The 27,092-nt window shown below is 57.1% G+C and overlaps 1 protein-coding gene and 1 long non-coding RNA gene across 2 annotated transcripts in view; both read right to left on the bottom strand.

Annotated features, from left to right (window-relative positions):
- DTX1 (deltex E3 ubiquitin ligase 1) overlaps window positions 1–15,594 on the bottom strand; it is a 34,323-nt gene extending 18,729 nt beyond the window's left edge. Inside the window, exons 1-2 of the mRNA XM_047827859.1 lie at window positions 15,392–15,594; window positions 13,990–14,904 (exon numbers count right to left, since the gene is read on the bottom strand). Of these exons, the coding sequence (XP_047683815.1) occupies window positions 13,990–14,248 (259 nt within the window). The 5' untranslated portion in view covers window positions 14,249–14,904; window positions 15,392–15,594. The remainder of the gene's footprint in view (window positions 1–13,989; window positions 14,905–15,391) is intronic.
- Window positions 15,595–22,391: 6,797 nt separating this feature from the next.
- On the bottom strand, window positions 22,392–25,817 carry LOC125148829 (uncharacterized). Its single transcript, XR_007145711.1, has 3 exons — window positions 25,016–25,817; window positions 23,789–24,138; window positions 22,392–23,105 (listed from the first exon to the last, which is right to left on the bottom strand). It is a non-coding gene; the product is annotated as an uncharacterized LOC125148829 (long non-coding RNA).
- Between the last annotated feature and the right edge of the window lie 1,275 nt (window positions 25,818–27,092).

Here is a 27,092-nt window from a genome sequence, read left to right as displayed (position 1 = left end):
CAGCCAGCGGGATCTTGTTCAATGCAAATCGGATTACATCTCTCTCCTGCTCAAAATCCTCTCAGGGCTCCCCCCTCGCTTGGAGTAAAAGCCAAAGTCGTCGCCATGACCCGCAAAGTCCCACGTTGTCTACAAAGCTCCTACCAAGCCCCGTGAGGCCACAACGTCCCGTCTTCCTCTCTGACGTATCACCTACCACCTCCCTCTCTCTCACTCCACTCCACCTACCCTGGCCTCCTTGTCATTCCCCCAGCGCCCCAAGCACTAACCAGCCTCGGGGCTTTGTGTCTGCTGTTCCCTCCACCTGGAATCTGACTCAGTGGGTCCCAGATGTTCTCATAGTTTCCTTCCCTTCAGGTCTCTGCTCGGATGTCACCTCTTCAGGAAGGCTTTCCCAGACCACCTTTTCTTCCTAGTACTCGGCACTGCCTGATATGATAGGTTAATCTGCACACTTTCTTTTTTCCTTGTGTCTTCCCACTAGGCTGTCAGCCCAAGAGGTCAGGGATCTTAGTCGACTGCTTTGCTCACTGCTGTATCCCTGGCGAGCACTGAGCCTGGCAGGCAGTAGGCCCTCACAACACGGGGGGCATTTCCACCGTTAACGGGCGCAATTCCAAGGTGCCTGGCCCAGGGATCTACAACCAGATGGGTGGGGATCCCCCGTGGACCTTCCTGAGGACCCCCACGTCCCCCTGCCTTGTTCAGGCTTCCCTCTCCTGAGCTGTCCGAGGGATCCTCTATCAGAACCCAAGGGCTATGGACTACCCCTGCCCGGTCAGACCCTGAGAGCTGGGGAAATCGAGGCACAGAGCTGTAGGCATTGACGTGAGGGTGAGGTCCCTGGACGCCTGTATTGGTCAAGCCAATCATAGGAAAACCTCCCCCCCGGGGCCTCTCGGGCTGCCTCATTCTGATGCCTGATTTATCTTCTTAATCGAGTGCGTGCATATTGATTTTTTTCCCCCCGGACAATGGTGTTCCTCTAGGACAGGCCTGAGAGGGGTTGTAGGAAACCTTTCCGGATCCTGCTCCTGCTCTGCTCCTGAGTGAGGGCTCACGACAGACGATCTTCGGGTCTGATGGGCCTGAGGCACCACCGTTAGCCTCCTGGGAGGGTTGAGGCACCGCGCTGTAACCCCTGGGATGGTAAAGGAAAGGATGGGAACTTGCTTTATTTAACCGCCCCTGTGCATCGTGACTTGAGCGGGGCAGGGTAGGGGCAGAGGTGGGAGGTGTCGAATTAAGTGGTTGAGAGAAACAACTCAGAGGTCTCACAGGCCATTGCAGATCCTGGCTCCACACATAGCCTCAGTGTCCTCATCTGTGAAATGGGCGTATTAAGACATGCGCCAAAGAATTACCGTGGGACAGAACAAGACAATGCCTGTCATAGGGGCTCAGCAGAGTGCTCGGCCACAGTAAGTGCTCGGTGAACGTTAACCGAGACGGCTGTTATTATTACATCACACATCACCCCCATTCCCCCTCTCCCGGCCCTTGTTCCCTCGGTGAACTCCTATTCATCCAACAAAACCCTCCACGCGTCTACCTCCTCCCGGAAGCGCTTTTGTGTTTCTGCCGCTGCGACTGGCACGTGCAGCTGTACATTGCACACCTGTCCTTGCGCTGTCATTAATTCGTTTTTGTGCTTAATCTCCCTCGCCGGTTGATGACCCTCAGGAGGACAAGAACCGGGTCGGACCCACGCCTGTGTTCCCAGCGCCAGGCACAAAGCCTGGTGCAAAGGAGGCGTCTGCAACAGAAACAGGCAACCTACTTGGCACGAGTCAGGGAAAGAGGAGGAGAGAGGCTGGTTTTAATGGAGGGGGAGCGGAGGCTTCAGGAGCCAAAGCGCACCCGGGGTCCCCGGGGAAGGGGGGGGGGACAGGGTTCCAGAGGCCAGTGTCGGCCAGCTCTGCAACAAAGGACTCCGACGGCCCCTCCCAGCAGGTCAGGACCAGCCAGCCCAGGCGTCCCTCTCTCCAGGGCTCTATTTACCAGGTATCGATTTTCCTGCCTGTTTACTGGTAGTTATTAAAGGCTGCGTCCCTGGAGTCCTTTTCAAACGAGATTGGAACCTGGAGAGCGGGAGTAATTAGGGCAGCTGCTGTCCTCCCCGCCGGGCCCTGCACCCTGCGGCACCCGCTGCAGCCCGCCCGCCCATCCGTCCACCTCGGGCTCCAGCTGGCCGTGGACCAGGCCGAGGGGGGCCGGCTGGTTCCCCAGTGACCCGTCTGGGCCGCGATCTTCAGATTTCCAAGGGAGCCGGAGCACTTCTCCTGCCCGGCGGCTTTGGCCTAGATTTTTGGCCAGAACCATGGGTCTAAGATGGGGCCCGAGGTTCTTCAGCCTGGGAAACCGGGGGCCTGGAGGCATAGCTGGGCCTTCTCGAGCAGACCGCTCCCCTCTTGGGTCTCCAGGGCACCCAGCTGTGCCGGCCACAAGGGTCTGTGCCCCCGTGGCAGTTTAGGAAACTGTGTCAAGCTTGGACCATTTCTAGGCCTGTTTCTGTGTGTCTGCTTTGGTTACCTGTCCCCCAAACCCCGCTTTGTTTCTTAAGAATGTTCGATTAAGGGGCGCCTGGGGGGCTCAGTCGGTTGAGCGTCCGATTTCGGCTCAGGTCATGATCTCGCATCCGTGGGTTTGAGCCTGGCTTCGGGCTCTGTGCTGACGGCTCAGAGCCTGGAGCCTGCTTCGGATTCTGTGTCTCTCTCTCTCTGCCCCTCCCCTGCTCACGCTCTATCTGTCTCTCTCTCTCTCTCAAAAAAAAAATGAATAAACATTAAAAAAAGAAATTAAAAAAAGAATGTCTGGTTGAAAAATTGCAGTCTTGTTCCAGCTGAAGTGAGGGGAAAGGGGCCTTGGCCAAGTGTCAGCTGGAGGATTGTGGGAGCTAAACGCACTGAGACCGGGCGTGGGGGCGGCCACGGCCACTGCGGCCCATAAGCAGCTCATGCCTGGGACAGAGGCCACGAAAGAGATGGAAACACAGAGCAGAGCGAGAGACAAGGGGGAAAGAGACACAGAGAGACAGAGAGAGAGAGAGAGAGACACATGCCCAGAGAGACTGCCGTAGGGAGACCAAGATCGAAACGGGAAATGCTGAGGCGGCGAGAAGCCGGGGGTGGGGGCAGAGAGGGAGGCCGAGGGTGAGAGGCGTAAAGAAACAAAACCCCAAACCTAGACACTGAGACAGTCAGGGAGAGTCAGGGGAGACAAGAGACAGGGGAGAGCAGGGAGCAGAGAGCATGGGGGCAGACGGTAGCTACAGCCAGAACGACAGAGCTAGCATTTATTGAGCACCCACTGTATGCCGGATGCCGTGCCCAGCACTTTCCTTCACTAACTCATTTTATCCCTCCTTCCAGGGAGGGACCAGAATTATTCCTGTTTTACAGATGAGGCAACGGAGGCCCAGAGCAGTGAAACCTCTGGAGGGCCGGGACTGAGGTTCCATTCGTGAAGTAATAGAATGGCCAGGTTGCGCCGGTTCTCAGGGGTTCAACTCAGCCCCGGCCTAGGATACCTCCCGCGATGGGGAACTCACTACCTTACCTCAGCTTCACTCACTGTGTTTAGCTGTGCGAGGTTTCTGCCCCAAGAACGTGGTACTGATCTGACCCCCTTCTTGGAGGTGGGCCGTGTGGGCATCTCAGCACCCCGCGTTTGGCATTAAGAGGCAGCTGACTCTGTGGAGAGAAGGGAGGGCCCCATGCCCTCCTGCCTGCCTCTCAGACTCCAGAGGGTTCCTCCCTGGACTGGGCCAGCCCCAAGGCCCAGCAGGGAACCCTCCCTGGGGCGGGGGCCAGGGGGAGGGGTTGGAGGTGGCTTCCCGGAGGGAAGTGATCTCAGGGTGGGGGCACCCAGACCCCCACGGGAAGGAGGGCTCGGTGGGAGAGGGAGGTAGCCATGCAACTTCCTGTCGGGCGGAGGGAGTCCTGCCCCAGGCTGAGGCCTGAGATCAGGAGTTGGGCAGCGGGTTGAGCTGAGTTGAGCACCCACTGGCTGCCAGGCCCCAGTGAGGGACTTTACTGACCCCTCCACCAACCCAGAAGTAATCCTAACACCCCTAGGATCCAGTCAGAGAACACAGTCGCATGGCCCAGGTTGACGTCAACTTGGGTAATCCTCATGACGGCCCCATGGGGTAGGGATTTTATTATCCCACGTTAGGGGTGAGGAAGCAGAGGCACCCAGTGGTTTAGGAACATGCCCGATATTCCATGCAAGCGAGTGGTCTAGCCAGACCCGCACCCTGACTCCCATCGCTGCCGCCTTTACTGCCCTGCTCCCACCAGCCCATTTTCCAGAGGAGGAGACTGACGCACGGAGGCTGGGCACGGCACGGGGCGGAGGCTCCAGCCTGCCGTTTGACCTTCCAGGATAGAGGTCCTCTCCCTGGGCCCTCCCCGACGGTCCGCACGGCTGGCCAACTCCCTCTGACAGGGAGCAGCAAGAACAGCAGCTACAGGCGGCCCGATTTATCCAGCTCCTGTGCTGGCGGTTTCCGTGCACACCCCGTCTCCACGGCAGCCCTAGGGCTTTCGAGCGCTCCGATTAGTCCCCCCTTGGAAGATGGGGAGACTCAGGCTCCCTGGGAAGACGAGGAGGCGTGGCTAGGGCACAGGCCTGGCTGGGATTTGAACCCCCGGCAGGCAGGGGCCCCAGGGCGCCCCGCCCCTCCCCTCCCACGCTGTGATCGATAATCCCGCCGTGTTCTGTTTCCCTTCAAACTCTCCCAGGGGACTCGTCAGGCTCAGCCGTGGCCCATTAGCGGTTTCGGCACGTTTGAAGCTGGCCCAGGCTCCCCAGGGTGGGCCGGCAGCCAGGCCAGGGCAATGGAGAGGAGAGGGGAGGGGTGAGGAAGGCTGAGGGGCCGCGTGGCACTCAGGCTACTGCCTGCGAATCGATTTCGAAAGGCCCTCGTCCCAGAGGCTGCTGGCAGCTGGATGTGCCCACGTTATGGGCCGCGTGCGGGGCCTCTCGGTCACCCGGCTTCTAACACACTGGGGTTCAGACCCCCTGATACAGCAGCAAGAGCTGCATGCGGGGAAACGAGGGGACAGGGAAGGGAAGGAGCAGTCCCCATCTCCCGGACGGCTGTGTGGCCCCGGGGGACTGACCGGACTGCTCTGAGGCTCTCCTTCCTCGTCTCCTTCCTAACCTCGTAGAGGTTACTACGGCAGTAACCTCTGCCCCGTGTCCCAGCTTGCACCCTCTGCACCCTGCGACGCATTCTCACGTGGCAGCCAGAGCCAAACTCAAGTCTGACCGCATCACTCTTCCGCTCAGTACCCATCAATAGCTCCCTAGTGCCCTTAGGAATCAGTCTAAGCTCTTCAGCTCATCTCTGACCCATCGCAAGCTGTCTGTGCCGTCTCACGCTCTCGCCACACCCAACTTCTAGTTCTTTTCTGAACACGTTGTGCGTGGCTGTGCCTCCGAGTATTTGCACGTGCCATTTCCTCTGTCTGGAATGTCCTTCGATTCCCCCAGCCCATTTTCGTCCCTGCCGGTTCAGCGCAAGCACTGTCCTCCTGGGATCTTCCCTGCCACACTGAGGGAGAATCACACCCCTCGTGGGGCTCCCACGGCACCTTGCAACTGCAGTACCCCCATTAAAGCACGTAGCTCGCTGAAATATTGAGAGTGCGTTCCCTCCAGCCTGGGCGCCTCTCAGAAGCTGGGCTGGCTTTCAGCCACCTTAGCATCCCCTGATAGCCGGGAACACACGCATAGGCCCTTGGAAAATGCTAGCTGAGGGAAGGAAGGGAGGACCGAATAAATACACACGAGTGAACCTAACTGAATGCTAGAAACGACTAGCCTGAAGATTGCAAGTTAGTGGTGGATGTGTTTGTTGTGGTCGGCATGCTATTTACATTGAAAAAAAAAAGAAAGACAAAAATGACCCGCCTTTGAAAACTGGGGTAGACTCACTCAAGTCTGGGTTTCAAACATCCCAAAATATCCAAAGATGTGGCCAGAGGGACTGGCCTCCTTGGCAACCGTTAGCAGAAACTGAGTCACGGTCTCCGTATTCGTGCTTTGTAGTATTTATTGAACACCTACTGTGTACCAAGCACTAGAGAACAGCGGTTGGAAACCTTTGCCTTCCCAGCCACTGCACACACTTTTACTAGCTGCCTGGACTCTGTAAGCATCTGAATTTTCAGCCACTGTCAAGAAGGGGGAACTGGGTCCCAGAGAGAGACAGGGACTTGGCCCATATCACCTAGAAATCAGAGCCCAGACCCTTCTCTTACTTCCACGGTACCGGGTGACTCACGCGTTGGCATGAATGAACCTTCGTTCCCTAGAACAGAGGCGCCTAGGAGGGCCCCATAATGGTGTGGTTCCAGGTAAGCCGTATGCTTCCTCTGGCGTGTCCTGCTTGCAGCTGGAGGGAGAGGGGACAAAGGCCTGTCACCGGGAGAAGAGGTGGCCGTGCTGCAGCTGCTGGCAGGACTGTCCTGGCCGCCAGCGCTGCCTCCTTTGATTGCCTTGTCCTTTGTTCTGCATTTCAGGGCACTCAGCTCCGGGGCCGGGTGCCAGACTCCCTCCCATACCCCGTCATCGGCCTGCTATTACTGCCTGGGCAGGTGGAGGTGGCAGCCTGGAGCCACTCCAGAGCCCAGAGAGGGAGAGGAGCTTGGCCAGGGGAGCAGAGCAAGGACACAGCCACAAAGGATCCAGAGGAGACTGAGCCCCCAGCCTGGTAGCTCCTGGGGCCCCAAGGTCAGGAACAGCCCCACATCCTGGGACCTCCTTGGTGCCTGGCCTCCTGCGTCACACCAGACAGAGAAGGGCCTTGAGGAAGAGGGTTTGTCTGTCCTGTTTACTGCTGCATCCTTAGGGCCTAGCACAGTGCCTGGCACATAGTAGGTGCTCATGACATTCCTACTGCATGAATGAAGGAATTAATACTGACCGCAATCCCATGTGATAGGTACTGGTGTCGGGGCCCACATTCCAGAGGAGAAAGGGAGGCTCAGGGAGAAAGTGCAGCTTACCCAAAGTCACAAGCCTGCACCCCACCCCCACTCCCAATATCAGAGAGCTGCTGGGAAGGGAACCTGGAGCCCGGGCCTCACCCGCAAGGCTCCCTGAGGCAGCCAGTTCCAGGTTTGGGGCCCCACGTCCTCAGCCGGCATCAGCCAGGGGCAGCCAGGGGCTGGTGGGGGTATCTGTGTCAATCAGGAGGCCGCGTGGGGCTGGAGGCTGTCCTGGGAGGGGCTACCTGGGGTGTGATCGGGAGTAGTGGGAGGGGAGGCCCTGGGAGACACAGACTTTGGGGGAGGGGAGGCTGGGAGGGCCCCGGGCACACTCCACACCCTGAGAACTCCACCCTGGGGAGGGGAACTAGGGACCCCACCGTCCATGGCCTGAGTGGGCACCACTGCTGTGACCAGTCCTACCCCATCACCTCCCCACCCTGACCTTTCCTTATTACCTTCCAATCGCGTGTTCTATCACCTCCCCACTAGAACTCCCATGCCTCCCCCCTCACTGCTTATCAGCTTCTTCCCACCCTCCATCACGGCCGACGGAGCCCCTGTCATCCCCACCCACTGTTACCCTCCCTGAGGGCTTTATCAAAGCCCCGCCCCACCTTACTGGTAATAGAATAGCGCCAATCGGTCTCATCCCCTCCCCCGCCACAGCGCTCATCACCTCCCTCACCTCTGGGTTAGACTCCACAGCTCCCTTGGAAAGAGGAGGCTGGGGGGTTGGGAGAAAGCAGGGAAGGATGGAGAGGGGTGAAGGAGGAGCCGGGGACAGGAGAAGAGAGAGAAGGGGGCTGGCTGTGAGCGGGATCCGACCCAGGATCCCGGGGACAACCCCCCACAGGCCTGGGCAAGGCGCTGGTGGCGCTGTCCAAGGTGCTAGGGCCGCCCGGCCTCGCATGGGGTGGGCGCCGCAGGCCTGGATCTGAATGACCCTCCGTCTCTTCCGAGCTCTGGCAGGAGGCTCCCCACCCTCTGAGCCTCAGCTTTGCTGTGTGTAAAATGGGGTGACGCCCCCTGGCTGGGTGGAGGGAGCCCGATGGACTGCAAGGATATGCTTGCATCAGCCACCCTCCCCGCCCCGGCCCCAGCATGCTTCAGCTCTGGCCTCCAAGGGCCCATGATTAACGAGGCTGGTCCTTCAGCATGGCTCTGGGTCCCCTGGGGCCCGCCCGCTAAAGGGCAGCAGCTGGCAGCCTGGCGATGCCCAGTGGGACCCAAGAGGCCTCCTTTACCCCTCCCCTCTTCCAGCACAGCCTCCCTCCTCCCCCCAGGCCTGAGGCTTCCTCCAGGACCTTCCTGATGCAGCTCCCTCCACCTGGAAGTGCTCCTCAAACAATACAGACTCTTGGAGGACTCCTCCTCGAGGAAGTCCTCGCTCTCAGAGCCCCCAGGCACACGCTGCCCGCGTCACTGGCCCAAGGCAACCCGCACCTCTCCTATGAAGCATGTAACTCTCTGTCCTACTTGAGTGATAACTACGTCCAAAGTAATATTCTTCCTGCTCTTACCTATATTATCTCATTTAATCCTCACACCAGCCCTCTCAGGTAGGCACTATCGTTACTCCCCCCCTTACAGAGGAGGGAACTGAGGCTCCCAGAGGTTAAGAGGTTTGCCCAGGGTCACCAAGCTAGCAAGGGGCCAGCCTGCAGTTCAGCTCTATATATCCGAGTCCGAGGGTTCGACCGCTATTCCCATGCTATGTGTCTGCCTCTGCCTTCGCAAAGCTCTGAAACCACTCTGGCAAGGGTCCTGTCTCTCTCTCTCTCTCTCTCTCTCTTTGCCCCTCTCCTGCTCACTCACGTGCATTTGTGTGCATGCTCTCTCTCGAAATAAAGAAATAAACTTAAAAAGAAAAAAAAAGAATCAGCAGCTCCTGAAGCCAGAAAAGCAGCCAGGGGCCAGGGGGTGGGTCCGTAGCTGTGTGAATGTGGGCAGTGTGACAGACACCCATGAACAGATTAGTTGGACCTGCTGCTGCCATGGAATGGACCCCCCCCCCCCGCCCAAACATACATCATCCTTCTGGCCTCTGCTGTCAGGCCCAGCCGCAGGAGCCCCCCCCCCCCCCACACACACACACATATTGGCTGGGAGAGGGTCCCCAGGGGTCCTGTGACTAGGGAGCTGGTGCTGGAGGCCTCTGGGGTTCCACAGGCCGTTCCCGACAACAAGCCCCAGCAGAGCTCTGGAGGGAGAAGGGGGAGGGGACTCTGTCAGCCCGGCACCGAAGGTCACCTTGTTCTCCATCCCTGAGACCTGTCCGAGAGGCCTGGGTTCCACGCTGGGGCTGGCTGGCTGTGTGACCTCGGGCCCGCCTTCTCTGGGCCTCAGTCTCTCCATTGACAATAGCCTGCCTAAGAGTCTGATTTCTGGCGGTGCTTGCCCTGGTGATGGCTGCTTCCCTCTCTGGGCAGCCCCACTGGTTTCCCACAGCCTAAGAATGTCCTCAGATAGGATATCCACATGAGGGCAGTGACCAGGGCTGAATGGAGCCCAAGCTACCCAGAGAAGGAATGATGTGGGCTTGGTACCAATCAGCCAGAAAGCTGGCCCGTCCCTCTATCCCCTGCCATGGAGGTCCAGGGAGGAATCTGGAAGTTAGATGGGAAGTGGCTAAGTCATATCTCTGTCCAGGTGTGGGGACTGGGTGGAAACTCTGGGGTCTGGGTGAGCTGTCACCCTGACAGCAGGATGGGGGCCAACGAACCTTCAGGGAAGCTGTGGCCTTGCCAGGGGGGCAGCAAGCGGTTCCCGAATTATCTCCCGGCTGCTGGCGGGAGCCGACCCCGGATGGCTCCCGGGTCCAGCTCTGCCACCGGATGCTGCAACCACCTGGGCGAGCCCACTGACCTTGGCTTCGCATTTGTGAACTCCTGGTTTGCCTGTGGCAGGGGGCAGCTCAACACAGAGGAAGATGAGGAAAGCTGGGGGACACAGCACACGATACAGCAAGAAGGTCAACATATTGCGGAGCACACGCCTATGAAGAGGGCGCCCGCCTTGTGCTTTGCCTGACTCTGGCTCTCCCTTCCAGCCTTGTGCCTGGGACGCCACGGTGAGTGCTCGAACATCACGTGGCCCAGGGTCACAGCATTCCCCCCCATACGTGGGCTTGGACCTGCAGGGCTTCAAAGGGAACCTCACCTCCCGCGGGGAGTGATGAAAACAGCCCGGCAGGAAAGAGGTGAGGGGGCACCGGCTGAACAAACAGCAGCCCCTACGGGACCGGGCCTGGCCTCTCTCCTGTGGTCCAAGCCTCACACCTGGGCTTCCTTCCGCTGGCTGCGCGACAGGCACAGAGACAGGGAGTTTGGGCGTCGGTGGTATACAAGTAGGTCGGTGCCATGTGCGTGGGTGTGCCCACGCATACGCACCTTGGCCCACACCGCGAGGCGTGTATTTCAGTAGAGGCTCTGACAGGTGTGGCAGGGCTGTGTTACCCCATGGGCAGGTTGAGAGCACAACAGGGCAGGGGTTGGTAGGGTTGGTGAACGGTAGGCTGTGGGCCAAATCTGCCCATCGCCTGCGTTTGCACAGCTCGAGAGCTAAGAGTGGTTTCTACACTTTTCAATAGTTGGGGGGGGGGGGGGGGACGAAAGAATATTTCATGACTTGTGAACATTATACAAATTCCAGTGTTAGGGTGCCTAACGAGTTTCGTTAGAACGCGGCCACAGTTGTTCATTTGCTGACTGTCTGTGACTGCTTTTCTATCGCCAAGGGAGAGGGTGGCGCTTACAACACAGACAGTATGGCCCGCAAAGGCTAAGATATTTACTGCCTGACCTTGTCAGAAAGCCCATCGGCTCCAGTGTTAGGGCACTGGCAAAGCTGAGGCACACTGCCCCTTCCCTCCCCCCAAAATTAAAGTTCGGCTTCAGGGAGCTTATCACGAATTTTACGATTAGAAAATCTAGATAGAAGCCGTGTTCATTTCAGTACATGTATGTGAGCTTTGGGTTTTATAGCTTTATAGTGTTTTGCGCGTGTGTGATGGTGGGAGTGGGGTGGGGAAGAGAGAGAGACAGAGAGAGAGAGAGAGGGAGAAAGTGCATGCGAGGGAGAAAGAATCATAATCTTTTCCAAGATTTAGGACCTCCTACCCACTTCTTGTGCATCTATCGTATCTAGTACACGCGAGGCACATGGCGGGGGATTAGTCAACGTTTGTGGGATAAAAAAATAGGCTTCGTTCTCTCCATCAACCCAAGTGAGTGATGCTCTCACTCATTTCACAGATGGAAAGTGAGGCCTAGAGAGCTGAGGACACCTGCTTGGGGCTCTTTCCTGGGCCATCAACAGTGAGGACAAGATGTCCTCTCTTGACCTGTGTTACTTCTGGGAGAAGTGGGGAACACAGAATAATGTGTCTGGTGGGGAGGCATTTTGCCCCTCCCTCCAGCGGCTTTCCACAACCAAGGTGCCCCCCTCCACCCCACGGTTTCCAGGCCTTCCTCCCTTACTGGGGGGTCTTGGCAGGCTCCCAGGAGCCTGCTGAGGGATGAGTGGTTTTTTCCCTTTTCCGGCAAACAGGGGGTAGGTGTGGGTGAACAGCCCTGGGGAGGAGGCGTAGGGAAGTAGCTGAAACTGAACTTCTGGGGGATTCAGCAAAGCTGAACCATAAACGGGCTGCCATTGAGACTAAGGGGCCTGCTGAAAGGGGGAATGGAGGGAGTTTGGGGAGCTAGGGGCCCAAGTGGGGGTGCTGGGATTAGGAAAGGAAAGGGGCCTGAAACAGCGGGCCAAGGACCAGGGGGCCAACGTGGCAGCCTTGGGTGGGGTTATCCCTGCCTCCAAGTGCCCCTCCCCACCCCCAGCCAGGCCCTGGAAAATTTCCACACCCAGAGCTGGCTCTGAACCTGCAGAAAGCCAAACACCAAGCCAAGGAGAAAACCCACTTCCTCCTGATGTCAGACCCCTGCCCTCCAGCAGAGAAGGTTAGAGGATAAACCAGATGAATAGGGCAGGGAACGCCTAGCATTTCTCACTTCTCCATCTGGGGCTCAGCGCCTCTCTGGAAGAATGGGCATGAGGGTTACTGGTGATTTTCCCCACCGTCAGGAGAAAATTCAAAGCCCTTTTCACGGCTGTCCAGGCTCTGCTCCAACCTCGGCTTGCACCACTTCTCCCTCACTTACTGCACTCTTAACACAGCGGACTTGAATGTACTCAGCTCCTTCCTGCCACAGGGCCTTTGCACGCACGGCTCCCTCTGCCTGGAACACTGCCCCACTCACTCATTCTTCATATTTCCGTTCAAACATCACTTCCTGAGGTTAATCTTCTGTCACCCCCCATACACCGGGTTCATCTCATGTTCTCAGACCTGCAACCGGTTATCTGTGCGTTACGTGACTGCTTGCTCCCTGGGACCTCCAGTGTAGGTCTTCCAGTGAACCTCTGCCCAGGACCCGGTCTGTCTTGGTCCATGCGTTTTTCTAGTGCTTAGCACAGGGTCTGACGCCCAGCGAGATCAATAAGTGATTGTATGACAGCATGAATGAATGCCTGGCACCACCAGTGACCACACTCAATGCCTGGAGCTGTGGAATCGCAGACGTGCCGAAACCACATATTAGGAATTCATCTGCGTCTCCACACTCGGTTAGCACCAAGCGATGTTCTCGTGTGTAGCTACCCACTAGAACTTTCTGTGATAATGACGGTGTTCTGGACCTATGCTGTCTGTCCAATATGGTAGCTCTGAGACGCACGTGGCCATGGAGCACTTGAGATGCGGCTGGTGGGACTGAGGAACTGAATTTTAAAGTTTAATTTTAATTAGCATATATTTAAATAGCTGCATGTAGTTAGCGGCTACCGTCTTGAACAGCTCTGGAGAGCAGGGAAGTGTCCTACTATCTCCACGGCTGTTACGTGCGGTTCTGTCGAGCAGGGATTCGCAGGAACTCCCCCAAACCTCCCTCAGCCGGCCCCTGGGGTCAAAGGTGCCAAGGATTCTCTGGCAGCTTCCTTGAGGCAGGCACTCACCACCCCCCACTGCCCACCAAGCTTGTCGGAGACCAGCAAGCGACGACCCCCAGAGACCTCCACAGGGATGGCATGCTTCCAGAACACGAATGCTGAGCGTGGACCTCACCATTTTTGTCACTATCATTACCTATCACACGACCACCAAAGACGGCCACCGACCTCATTCTCCCCATCATTATTGCCCCATCACGCTACCCCCCCCCCCCCCAAGACAACCACCAAGTCCACAGTCAATACTATCATTGACATCGCCACCGACACTGTCTCCATCACGGCCACCTCACCCCCTCCCTCCACCGTTACCAACCGCCCTCACACCCCTCCCAACACCACCAACACCTGGAGCCAGTACAGGAAACCAGCCAAGAGTGTTGGCTCTGGAACTCAATTGCCTGGGCTTAAATCTCCGCTCTAAATTTTTAAACCACTTGGTTTCTGTGAGACTCAGTTTCTTCATCTGTAAAATGGGACTCCTAACAATAATAATAATAATAATAATAATAATAATAATAATAATTCAGTAGTATTAGGATCTGTGATTGTTGGGAGAGAATCCAATGAGGAAGTGCATGGAAAGCCCTTTCCCAGAGTGCTAACCTTTTCTAGGTTCTGGGCTCAGTGAGCGCGATTTTACTCGATCCTCACACAGCGGTGGGAGACACTGACCCACGAATTTCACAGGCGAGGAAACCGAGGCTAAGAGAGGAGCTGGAGCTCAGCCAAGGCCCTACCACGCATAGAAGAGGCCGGACTGGAACCCAAGTCTTGAGCTGGACTAGGCGAGGCTATCCCTTTTTTGGGGGGAGGTGAGCAAGGCTGGGTCAGCAGAGCAGTCTCCCAGGCTCCCTCCTCGGGGATGCCGCGGGGATTTTAGCATCCCACCACGAAAGGCGGTGTGTTTCGTCACAGTGATGGCGACCCTGTCCGTCTCGGCCTGGCCGGCCGGGTGGGTGGGGCGGGGCGGGGTGGGGTCGCTCACCTGTGTCCTGCCGAAACTGGTGCATGGACTGTAGGTCGATGATGTAGGGCACCAGCTGGGTGTCCACCTGCCCCAGGACCACAGAACCACGGGCGTCCTCCTTGAGCACGTTCTCGATGTGGTGGCACACGGTGGCCGTGTAAGGCCGCCAGCGGCTGTGCTCATTTAGCCACTCCCACACCACCACCCGGGCCACATTCTGCGGTGGGAAGCCCAGCCCGTTCACGGGCATCATCACACCCTGGCCTGGCCTTGACATGGCCACTGCTGCAGCCGCAGGGGCCAGGACCCCGAAGGCCTCCTTGCGAACCCGGGGTCCTCTGTGAGGCCCAGAGGCCCCAGTTGAAGGAGTGTGGGGTGGGGTTCCAGGCCCCAAGGACCCCCGCCCCCAGCGCTGTCGCAGATAAAGGGTGCTGCTCTGGACAGCAATCGTCTTTTTCAGGATGGGGAAACGCTGCTCTAAATTCCTCGTCCCCCGGGGCTCAGCAAAGACAGCGAGGCAGCCGCCCCTCCTCTAGGTCCAGTCTCTTTCCTGCAGGTCTCCAGTCACTTCTTCCCAGCCGGCCACGCAGGGCCTGTCACCCAGGAGGCCCGGGCCAGCCTGCTGGCTCTGCGGCGCCCAGCCGGCCCTCTGCGCTCCCGACTGCGTCCCAGACCCTGAGCCTGGCTCCTGCGGGGCTGCTCGCCTGGTCTCGGGTCCGCCCCTCCGACGGCTCCTGCCGAAGGGGGCGTCCCTGTCCCCCCTGTTCCTGCTTCACACGGCGTCCTGGTAGGCCTGGCTGGCTGAAGAACGCACCGGAGAGGGTGCGCCGCGGACCCCTGGCCCGCCGGCCCGGCTGCGGCTCCGGAGCTGGGCGGGGGGGACGAGGGGGGCGGGGGCCCGTGGGCACGCCCCACCCCACTCGTGCTCGCGACCTGCCGGGAGACAAGAAGGGGAGAGGGCCCTTTAAGAGGAGAGCGCAGCACCCCCTCCCCCTTCCCGGGAGAGCGATCGGCTGAGAACAATGGGGAACCGATGGGGGGGCTGGCAAGGGGGGGCTTGAGGGGTCACCGCCCGCGTTCCCTCGGGGTCGGCCCGAAGGGAGGGCACGGGCCGCGGGCGCGATTTTCCGAGGCTCCACGCCTGCGGCGCCCCCTCCTCAGCTCCCCGAGCGCGCCCCTCCCCCGGGGCCCGCGCCGGGGCCGGGATGCAGGGCGCGCGGGGATGCGCGGGGATGCAGGCGCGGCCCAGGGCCCCTCGGGGGTCGCGTCGCCTCGTAGGCGAAGCCGGGAGCCCGATGGCCGCGGCTTCCCGCCCTGGGGGTACCAGCGCCCCCCTTCCCCAGCCCAGCCCTCCCCCGAGCGCGCGGCCGGCCCCCCGCAGGAGCCGGGGGTGGGGTCCATAAGCGCCCCGCGCTCTCACCGCCTCTCCGCTGTGCTGCCTCCTTCTCCGCTGGCGCTTCAGCACCGCCGCCTCCTGGGCTCCCCCCGGAGTGGGAGGGAGCCGCGGTCCCGCCTCCGCGCCCTTTCCCTCCCAGGCCCCGCAGCCGCCGCACGCCGGGGCGCTGGGCTTTCCGCGCGGACAGACTACCCGGCCGACCGACGGACGCACGCGCCGGCTCTGGACGCCGGGATCCCGCGGGTGGGAGGTGGCCGCGGCGGAGCTCCGGGGAGGGGCGGGGAGGGGGCGGAGAAGGAGGAAGGGGAGGAGACAGGCCGGGCCCGAAGCGCCGCGGGCGCCGACAAGCGCAACCCGGGGAGGGGATCCTTGGCTAGCCCCCCCCTCACTTTGGGACTCCAGGGGGTCTCCTGACCCCAGGCGCGAAGCCAGGCTGGGAGAGGGAGGTGTCTGTGGGTCGCCTGCTTGAATCCTAGTCGCCTTCACGTTCCAACTGCCCAGTCCAGGGCCTGGCACCCAGTAGGTGCTCCATAAATGCTTGAATTAATGAATGCGATCTGCCTGAAGGAAGATCTTTGCACATTCTAGGGCATAGCTTTCTCTTCTCCTTCCGTTATTCTGGGGGAGGGGAGCGGGGAGGGCCAACAAGGCCCATTTCAGAGCCGAATGGAATCTTTGTGGAATGGGAAGTGTAGATACGGGAAGACTGAGGGCCAGAGAGGACAAGGACACGGCCAGGATCACACAGCGGGTTCAGGCGGTGCCCAGACACCAACCCGGAACTGACTCTTCTTTCCACACCGCATTAGCCGGTTCGGAGCTCACTTCCCCAAAACACCCACCTGCTCCGGGTGAGTGGGATAGCAACAGCATCTTGCCCCCAAGGGGGGTTTAGGGGCCCCAGGCCGGGAGGCAGAGACCTTGGAGGGAGGTAAGATGAGGCCCTCCACCATCTCCTTCGCAGATGTCTGCAAACAATAGGTGCTTCATAAATGCTGGGTGAAGGTTGGCTGGCTGGAAAGGAAGGCCAGCTCTCCTTCCTCTGGCCGGCTGGATGCAGCTGAGGACGCGCACTAGCGGCGAAGGGGGTGGACCACCCCTGTGGCCTGTGGGTGTTTAGATTAGGGAAGATAAAGGATGTGTCCGGGAACTCCAGCGGGGGGGCGGCAGACCGGGGGTCAGCGGCCTGTTTGGGAGCCTGCCCGGAGCGGCCCACACTCCTCTTCCTCCCCAGGGCTGATGGCGATAAACTAGGTGAGGTCAGGGGCCGGCTGCTCAGGGGCGCTTTCCCAGAATCAAAGGCCGGTTCCCCAGCCAGCTGGAGTGACCTCCCCTCCCCAGGCCCCTGCTCTGTCCTGCAGCCCAGTGTCTACGGACTTTCCCAGATCCAGTCAGTGACTGTCTGCTTGGGCCTGCCATAGACTAAAGGGAAAAAGCTCTCTGTGAGGTGCTGATGATCCAGGAGGATCACTGGACTCTGGGATTTAGTCTAGGGTGGCTTTATGGGGGTCCATGAGGGCCCCCCTCCCCGGTCACAGACCGACTGATGTGTCCGTGCCTTTTTCTGGGAAGCAGGGCTCTGGCTTTCAGAGAGTTTTCTCAAAAGAGACTGTGACCCAAAAGATTCCGAGCTAGTGCTCAACAACCTTTCTGTTACAGAAGGGGATCTGGGGACCCCAGGGTGGGGAAGCAGCTAATTCAAGGTCATATGGAAATTTAGCAGCAAGTCAGTCGCATGACTCTGGGACTGTACAATGCTCTTTAAGATCTGATTGAATGCCGCATCCTCCGGGAAGCCTCTCCTGAACTCATCCTGTCTCCTTCTGTGTTCCTTTGCCCCTACCTTGATGTGACCAGTCTCTATCGCAATTAGCCACTTCAGTGCTGTCCCTGCTACACGGAGACATCCATGAGATCAGGGGCCGTGTCTGATTCGTCGTGTGTGGTGTGGCTGGTGCCCATTACATAATGGTTAGCATTTATTGGGTGCCTATTATATGTCTAGCACTTACATAATGCTAGTCTTCATAATTGCCCCACAAGGTAGGGAATATTGTCCTCCTGTTACAGATGGGGAAAAAAAACACCTCCTGAAGCTCAAAGAGGTTAAGTGATCTGCCCGGGTTCCCACAGGGAAGAAGTGGCAGAGCTGGGGTTTGAACCCCAAATCCTTTTGCAACTCCCACAGCACCGCGCTGCCTCTGTGTTTGTTGAGTGACTAATGAACGGCATCCCGCTAAGGATCCGGTGCGGCACGGCCCTACTGGCTCCTCTCCCCTGGGCTGTGGAAAATCCGAAAGTGCAAAAGCCCTGCTCCCAGGGAACCCTGGGAGAAAGGGATTTCAAGGAGGGGAAAGGAATTTGGCCTTCCGGGAGCCACCATCCACTGGGGAGGTGGCTCAGACACCAGTGGAGAAGCCAATAGGACAAAAGCAATTAATCACAAGCTCTTTCAGGAAAAAAAAAAATTTGTATGTATGTATTACATCCCTCGAAAAAGCATTCCAGGGTTTTCTCTTCTGCGTGTGTTTGTCTTGCGTGCTCACGGCCACGATCCTAGCCGAGGTCGCACAATGAGATCAAACTGATGAGTTGGAGGACATTACTCTGCCACTTTTCTAGATCTCCGAGTTGTACATCAAGTTTCAGGCCAATCGCACTTGGTTTAACCTGCGCACGAGGTTCACCACGATTTCCTCCTTCTGTGATAACTAGGATTTCAAGTTCTCCGACACAACCATGCTTCACCCTCGCGGTTAGGAGCCAGACGATGACTCTGGAGCATGGCAGGCAGGATTGTGCTTTGCCTTTCTTCTTCGCCTTGTTGGTGCTCTTGAGAGCACCATCCAGGATGTTCTTGCGCGCCATTATGGTGCCACGGGAGGATGGCAGCTGGAGTTGAACTCAGTTTTTGTTCTCTCCGTCATCTGTTCATCCATTCACCCATCACTCTATCATCTATCTACTTATCTATCCCTCCATGCGTCCTATTCATCCATCATTTATACATTCATCCCTGCAAGTCTTCCTTCCTTCCTCCCATCTTTCTTTCCTTCCCTCCTCCCTTCCTTCCTTCCTTCCTTCTCTTCCTTCCTCTTTCTTTCTTTCTTTCTTTCTTTCTTTCTTTCTTTCTTTCTCTTTCTTCTTTTCCTTCCTCCCTCCCTTCCTTCCTTCCTTCCATCTTTCTTTCCTCCCTTCCTTCCTTCCTTCCTCCCTCCCTCCCTCCCTTCCTTCCTTCTTTCCTCCCTTCCTTCCTTCCTTCCTTCCTTCCTTCCTTCCTTCCTCCTATCCACCTGTAACTCCATCCATCTATCCACTCATCTATCTGTCCATCCATCTGTCCAAAAATATTCGCCCCTGCCTATGGGGCAGACACTGGGCTATGTGCTAAGACACGGGAATAACCAAAACAGAATTGGTTCCTGCTCTCCTGCATCTCGGAGTCTAGGGCAAGACTGAGACATGAAGCAGAGAATCACACAAAGTGTGATCACAAAATTTTGCAAGAGCCATGAAGGACAAGTTCAGGATATCATGAGGGTCTCTCACAGGGGTTCTACCAGGTCTCAGGAGCCAGGGAGGGCTTCTCAAAGGAGGTGACATTTTCAGCTACTCCCTGAAAGATTCAGAGTCTTAGTGTGGTTAAGTGGGGTGGGAGGGGGAGCAGAGGGGACACGGCTGTGCAAAGGCCCAGAGGTTAGAAAGAGCTTAGTGTGGGTGGGTTGCGATGTTATTTTAGACCAACAAGGGTGAGCAAGAGGAAGTGGCAGGGCCATGATGGAGGGCCTTGTAAGCCCCAGCATGGGGAATTATGGGAGGGGAAGTCCCACCCTCAGAAGCTCTGACTTAGGTGGCCTGGGGGCCCAGGCATCAGTAGTTTTGGCCAATGGTCGTTTCCCTGGACTCAGGGAATTGAAGCAGAGAGATGAATCAGCCTTTCTCCGGGAAATTAATAATAATAATTATTATTATTATTAATAAATAATAATTATATTAATATTAACTAATAATAATTAACAATAACAATTAATTATTAATAATTAATTATTAATAATAATAATAATATTCCAATAATACCTAATATTAGTCCTCAGATCTTGTTTTGGGCCATCCACTTGTTCAATCAGAAAATATTTATTGAGCACCTTCTATGTGCCCGACATGGTTCTAGGCACTGGGGAAAGAATAGTGAAAAAAGAGACAAAGATCCCTGCTGACATGGGGGTGCAGGTGGAGAGAGCTAGGAAACAAACACACAAGTAAAATACATAGTATATCATGAAGTGTAACTACTATGGGGAAAGAGAGACCCCTCTTCACACCGCTGGTGGGGATGTGAGTGAGCGTGAAAGCAGTCTGCTTTTATCTTTCAGAGCTGAGCGTGTGCAAATCATAATTAGGACCCAGCCTCCTCCCGCGAAGTATGCACCCCGGGGACAACACGGCAGAATATTTCTAAGGCCTCTGTTCACGGTGGCCCAAACGGAGAAACCTCCAAGCGCCCGTGTATGGGAGAGCAGACGAATAAATTCTCACAATGCACTATCACACGGCAGTCAAAACGGAGGGACCATCGCCCCACAGCACGATATGAACGGATCTCTGAAACAGAACAGCCGGTGAAAAATGTCCCATCACATAAACGTGGTTTCCTTTTCATAAGGTTAAAAGCAACTCAAGTTCTCCACGCGTGTTTGCAATACTACATTATGAAGGAAACGCGGGAAGAATAAATATGGGATTCAGGGTGAGGATTTGGGCGGCGGGGTAGGACGCTGGGATGGGGGACGTGTGGTCAGATGTGGGTCGCCATCGAGATTCCAGTTTTTGTTTTGGGTGGTGAGTTCATGGGTGTTTGTTGCATTGTTAAAAAGGATCATTAAAAGCTGATGAGAGTGGGTTACGAAGTCTTCTTGGATTTCGTGAAACACTTCAGTCTCCCTCGGGTGATACCACACACACAGTGAGCAGCTGAGCCAGAGAAAGCCCAGGTCTGGTTGACCTTGAGGCCGTTGCGTCTGGGATAAGGGGTCTCGACCCATTTCCGTTGTGGTGTCCTCTCGTCTTTGGATAACCTGGGGCAGGTGACTCCTGGCCACCTTTCCCTCTTCTCCAGCCCCTGGGCAGTCTGGAGGCAGGGCGGGCACACTCCATCCACCAGTCACTGTGTCCCCAGCACAGAAGGAAGGGACCCAGAGGAAGAACAAGGTCAGAGTCAAGGGTGAGCGGTTTGTGGTGGGAGGGCGGTGCAGCTCTGGGGCTGGTCCATCGGGGAAGGGAGCAGGGAAGAAAGAGTTCTAACTTTCTCCAAGACTCTAGTGTTCTTGGTTTTTTGGTTTTTTTACCCCTCTAGAAACCGCCAGCTCCTTCTGTGGAGGAGAGAAGGGGAATGGCTACACAGCGCCCCCTGGTGGCCCGTTTTGGGCCGTTGCTCTCCTGCTGGAAGGACTCCCAGGGAATTCATTTTACCTGTTTTTAATGTATTATTATTGCGGTAAAAATGCACACCATAACATTTATAATCAATCATTTCTAAATTTTTTAAATGTTTATTTCTGAGGGAGAGAGAGAGAGCAAGCATGAGCGGGAGAGGGGCAGAGAGAGAGAGAGAGAGAGAGAGGGAGATACAGAATCCGAAGCAGGCTCCAGGCTCCCAGCTGTCAGCACAGAGCCGGACGTGGGGCTTGAACCCATGAACCCCGAGATCATGACCTGAACCGAAGTCGGTTCGGGCCCTGGCAACCCCCACTGTACTTCCTGTCTCCACGATTGTGACTGTTCTAGTCTATTTGTCCTTTCAAGACTGGCTTTTTATCACTTGGCATGAGGTCCTCAAGGTTCATCCCCGCGGTAGCCTATGTCAAGCTCCCTTCCCTCTCAGGGCGGAAGAAGATTCCATTGTGTGTATACGTCACCTTTGATGTATCGTCACCTTTGATGTATCGGTTGGGCCGTGGAGGAATCCTGGGGCAGCTTCTACCTCTGGGCCGTTGTGAATAAAGCTGCCCCGAGGGCAGGTGAGCCACTATCCCTGAGACCTGCTTTCAGTTCTTTCCAATATACACCCAAAGTGAACTTGCTGGATCATTTGTGCTATGACTGAACTGTGCTCACCCCCCTCCCAGGGGGGTGAATCTCTCACCCCCAAGGAGAACGTATTTGAGACGTGGCATACCTAAAAAGGGGGTACTCAAGGTTAAATGGGGCCATGGGGGTGGGATCCTCATCAGACAGGACTGGTGGACGTTTATAGAAAAAGAGGAAGAAACAGGGGCGCCTGGGGAGGCTCAGTCGGTTAGTCGTCAAGACCGCCTCAGGTCCTGACCTCACGGTTTGCGGGTTCGAGCCCCGCGTCAGGCTCTGTGCTGACAGCTCGGAGCCTGGAGCCTGCTTTGGATTCTGTGTCTCCCTCTCTCTCTGCCCCTCCCCTGCTCACGCTCTGTCTCTCTCTCTTTCTCAAAAATAAATAAGAACATTCCAAAACAGAGGAAGAAACGGGGTTCTGTTTCCTCCCCTGCCTTCAAGTGGAAGAAAGAACACGAGCGTACCCCGCGAGAAGGGGGCCATCTACAAGCCAGGGGGAGACCCCTCGCCAGGACCCGGCCACGCCGGCACCCCGGTCTCAGACTTCCAGTCTCCAGGATGGCGAGATCAACGTCTGTCCTTTAAACCACCCAGCCTGTGGCATTTTCTTCTGGCGGCCTGGGCTGACCGATACAATATGGGGGTTCTGTCTTTAATTTTTCGGGGAGCTGCAGCTACACCCGTCTTACATCCCCACCAACAGAGCACAAACGTTCCCATTTCTCGGCACTCTCGCCAAAAACACTTGCCATTTTCTGTCTTTCGGTTTTTTCCTTTTTAAAAAAATAACTTTGTAAAAATGCTTATTTATTTATGGAGAGAGAGAACAGGGGAGGGGCAGAGAGAGAGAGAGGGAGCGAGAGAGAGAGAGAGAATCCCAAGCAGGCTCCCTGCGGTCAGCACCGAGCCTGATGTGGGGCTGGAACCCACCAACTGCGAGATCATGACCTGAGCCGAAATCAAGAGTCGGACGCTTAACCGACTGAGCCACCCAGGCGTCCCAGGGTTTTTTTTTTTTTTTGATAGTAGCCATCCTGGTGGGTGTTCCAGGGAGTTGTTTCTCCTGACCCTTCAGTGAGGGCTTACTGTGTGCCCAGCACCGGGCTAAGTGCCTACATCATCCCTGTCACGATCCAATCCTCACCGGACCCCGCTGGTGAAAGCGTCAGCGCTTGTCCACATTTACGGATGAGGACACCGCGGTTGGAAGGGACAAGTGACTGAGCGCTATCAGCCAGCAAATGCTAGGCACGTCGACGGTTCGAACTTGGGCCCGTGTGACTCTCCAGCCCAGGGTCACGAGGACAGCTGGCGGTCACAGAGCATCATCCCTGTGTGGGCACCGCCCTCTGCTCCTCACAGACATTCCTCCGAGAGAGGTGCTATCATTATCCTCGTCTTCCAGATAAGGAAACTGAGGCGCAGAAAACTCAAGGGCTGCCTCAGGGCCACATGGCCACTAACTGGTACAGCCGGGGTTTGAATCTAGTGGCCCCTCTTGCGGTGACATGAGTGCACCGAGCTTCGCGAGTCTCACCTACGAAAATCCAGATTTTCCCGAAGGAAACACGAGGGAGGCTCCGATGTTGAGTTCGAGAGGGACTGTAACTGACCCGAGGTGGCTTCTGGGCTTCCAGGAGCTGGTACTCTGGTCCTGGGTTCCCAAGGAAAGCCCAGGCATTACATGAGAGAAACCAAATTTGAACCTGTCTGCCTACCCCCCCCCCCTTTTTGGGGGGGTTTAACTTTTTATTTTAAATTCATTTGGGGCATACAGAGAAATTGTGAAGGATGTAATACATTCTTGTATACCCTTCACCCAGATTCTTCACGTTAACATTTTTACCATATTTGCCTTCCCCCCCTCTCTCCCCCCCCACCTTCAGCTGATTGGATCAGGCCCACCCTCATTATGGAGGGCAATCTGCTTAATCAGTCTACTTATGTCAATGCTAATCACATCTAAAAACGCCTTCACAGCCACATCTAGACTGGGGGATCCAAACATCTGGGCACCGTAGCTCCAGAAATCACAACCTCAGACAACAGTGTCCAGGGCAGGAGGGGAGAAAGAAGATTAAAAAACTCTTTCCCTGGCCTGTCTCTCTCTTAATAAGAGGAAGACAGTCTTCCCAGAGTCCCTTAGCAGACTTCCCTTGCTGTTTAATTGGCCAAGCCTGGGTCACATGCCCACCTCTAGACCAATCACTGGCAAGAGGGCACTGGCTTAGACCAATCAAGACGCATCCCCTGGGACTGGGTGGATGGTTTGGGGAGCAAGGAAGAAGGGGGAACTGACTGCCGGGTGGTCAACCAACAGTGTCGGCGGGTACTTACTGCTGTGAACTTCATCACGTACGTGGGGGGCGAACAACGGATGATGGCTGAACTTGGTAGAGGCAAGGGTCCCACAGAGGAAGACAAGCATGGAGAGGGCTGGCTTGGGTCTCCTCAGCGGGATTAGTTTTCCTGGCTTGCCCAGTGCCCTTGGTGGTTACCAGGATATCTGGAGGTCTCCACCTGGTCGGGGAGGCGGGGCGGCCCAGCTGCAGACGAGGAAGTGGCCGCCACTGGCTGTCGTCCTCTCTGGCGTGACAATCTGACTCTGACCCACGGCCGCCCCGCCTGGGCTCTGGCCAACCCACTGGCACCTGGCCGGCCACCTGCTATTCATCTAGAAGCTGAGTCTGCAGGGGGAGACCACGGAAGACATATCGGGAGACTTTCCCAGCACGAAGCGGGGGTGGAAGGGGAGAGGAGAAGGGGCTTTTGACCCCAAAGCTACCAGCCAGAGAGAGAGAGGTCGAGGATACACCGAAATGGGGTGAAAAATCCGATTCTCATTGACAGGACACTTTCCTTTAGGTCTCCCCGCCCCCCCCCCCCCCCCGCCCCTTCTCAAGAGCCCTGACCGCATCACAGGGTCCCTTCCACCGTGCAAGGTTGCATATTCATAGATCGTGGGGATCGGGATGCGGACAACTTGGCCCCACTATTCAGCCTATCACCGTCACCCAGTGAGGAGTGGCTGAGACCTCTGAGCCCCCACGCTGCCCCCTTTTCCTTCCCAGCAGGGCCACCGCAGTTTCCGTCACTGACGGATCCCACGTGGCCTTGCTCACGCCAGCGGCAGCGTGTCCGTGGATCCCGCGCTTTAGGGAAGGGATGGGCCCGCGGGTCTCACAGTCTGGGGTCTGCGTTGAAGTCCTGGCTTCCACCCTTCCTCGCTGTGTGACCCGGGGCAAGTTACTGCACCTCTCTGTGCCTCTGTTTTCTCACCCGTAAAGTGAAAACACCTGTCCCATCGGTGTGGCGCGTGAGGACCAGGTGGCTGAATGAATGTAGGGTTCTCGGGACAATGTCTGGTTCATAGTAACTGCCGTAGGTGTTGGCCAGCTTTATGTACGCGGGCACTTACTCATTCAGTCACGAAAGCATGACCTCCTGTCGCTCCCCGTCTACCTCTGGGGTGGGCAAGTGTCAGGGTATTCAACCCCAGCTGCCACAACAGACAAATCTGGAATCACGGGGGCTGAAGACACTCACGGCTTGCCTCTCGCTCACCTGAAGGCTGCTGAGGGCGCACACCCCTCCTCCCTCCGTGGACAGCACGCGTCCTCCGTGCTGGGCGCGGTGCGGGGAAGAGAGACACCGGACAGCTTTCCTCCATCGTGACCGGCTCTCATCTTGGAAGTGACACGTGGCGGGGGGGTGGAGCCTGGGGAGGGACAGAGGAGGCACCTGATGCAGCCCGAGGGGACAGGAGGCTTCAGGGAGGAGGGGACTAGCAACCGCAGCCTTGGACAGAGACGCGTCTGTGATGATCCCGGGCGTGGCCAGGGAGAAACCTTGCAGGGTGCCCAGGTTTCTTCAACTTTCAGGCTGGGATATGGAATCGAGGTTTCGTCTGGAGAAAGAAGGATGGGGCACAAGTGGGGCGATTCGTTGAGGTTTGGTCGACCTGGAGACCCTGGCGACCGGGTCCACTGACCCCTTGAACTTGGATCGGAAAACACATCTTTACTCTCATTTACCGCTAACTGCAGTGTGGCGTTTCTGTCCGCTACGGGCGACATAGCACAGACGTGACTGTTGCGGGTTAAGACTGTGGCATCAGGGGAGATCGCAGATGGTTTATATCACATTTCGCCGGTCGGAGCCACGTCAAAAAAATACCGCGTTTACTCATCACTACGTTCAAATCATGAGAGTCATGAGGCTAGAATCTTCACTTTAGCCAACAACGCCCGATGGTGGGGTGAATCGGCGGGGGGCCCTGGGAGCTGCAGCTGAGGGAATCTGCCGGGCTCTTGGGCGGCATTGGTGACCCCTGTGGGTGGGCGTCTTTCCCCGGGACCTGGGTCATTGTAGCTGCGGAGGGGGGGGGGGGGGGCGGTGGGCACCTGGCCCAGGTCAAGTGGGAGCTGCAGCCTGGGTTGAAAGCTCAGCTGGGAAGTGAGTTTGTTACCACTCGAGGAGAATCTTTGGCTTTTGATCACCCGTGGCCGTTGGAACCTTTGCTCTGTGCGAGTGGAGATCCACAGTGGTTCGTTAGCCCCCCAAAGCGGGGTTTTCAGGAGTTCATGCGGTCAAGGGGCTAAAAGCTTAACATCTGGAGGCAGACCGGCCCCGGGGTAACATCCCACCAGCCCACCTACTGGCTGTAGGCCCTTGGGCCAGGGAAGTGACTTCCCCGGGCCTCAGTTTCCTTGTTTTATTTTATTTTATTTTTTAATTTTTTTAATGTTTATTTATTTATTTTGAGAGACAGAGACAGAGCATGAGCAGGGGAGGAGCAGAGAGAGAGACACAGAATCTGAAACAGGCTCCGGGCTCCGAGCTGTCAGCACAGAGCCAAGACGCGGGGCTCGAACTCCCAAACCGTGAGATCATGACCTGAGCCGAAGCCGGACGCTCAGCCGACTGAGCCACCCAGGCGCCCCGGGCCTCAGTTTCCTTATTTGTAAGATGGGAACCGCGGTATCCAGCCCAGAAGGCAGTGCTGAGGCCTTAGGGTGACAAGGCGCTTACCTCATTTCTTGGCCCGAGGGGAGCGGTGCTCGGTACATGGTGGCCGGTGGTTGAGAATGTCCTTTCCCCCGGGGGCCAGACAGAGACAGCAGCAGGGTCCCTTCCCCTCCTGCCCTCTTTGCTCAGGCTTCATACTGCAGCAACGGAGCCTCCTTCTCCAGGCTCCTAAATCAAGCTGAGCGGTGAAGCGAGCCTGGCCCATCAGCAGGGACATTTTGGCTCGGAGCAGCTTTGAGATAGCGGGGTTTGCCGATGGCGTTTCTGCTTGGGCACTGGGCCTTTTCTGGGCTGTTTACTGCAGGACGCCTGGAGGATGCGAGCAGGGAGCGGGGAGAAGGACGTGGAGCCTTCTGTTGCCTTCAGGAGCCCCGCAAAGGCAAGGGGAGGACAGCAGGGCTCCGGGAGTATAGAGTCCCCACCCGTGGGGCCCTGGGTGTGAGCCTGAGAATGCCTCCTGGCCACGACCTGGGCGGGGGCCTCCGGCAAGAGAGCGGTTCTGAGCCTCGGTTTCCCCCTCTGTCGGACGGAGGGGAAGTAGGCAAGAGTCCAATGAAATGGCCAAGGAAGAGCTCCGTGCCAGGCACACAGAACACAGGAACGCTGGGCAGCT

Source organism: Prionailurus viverrinus, chromosome D3 (assembly GCF_022837055.1).
Source record: "Prionailurus viverrinus isolate Anna chromosome D3, UM_Priviv_1.0, whole genome shotgun sequence".
NCBI classification, from domain to species: domain Eukaryota; kingdom Metazoa; phylum Chordata; class Mammalia; order Carnivora; family Felidae; genus Prionailurus; species Prionailurus viverrinus.
The sequence above is the reverse complement of the archived record's forward strand: the minus strand, read 5'-3'. Positions and strand labels throughout refer to the sequence as shown.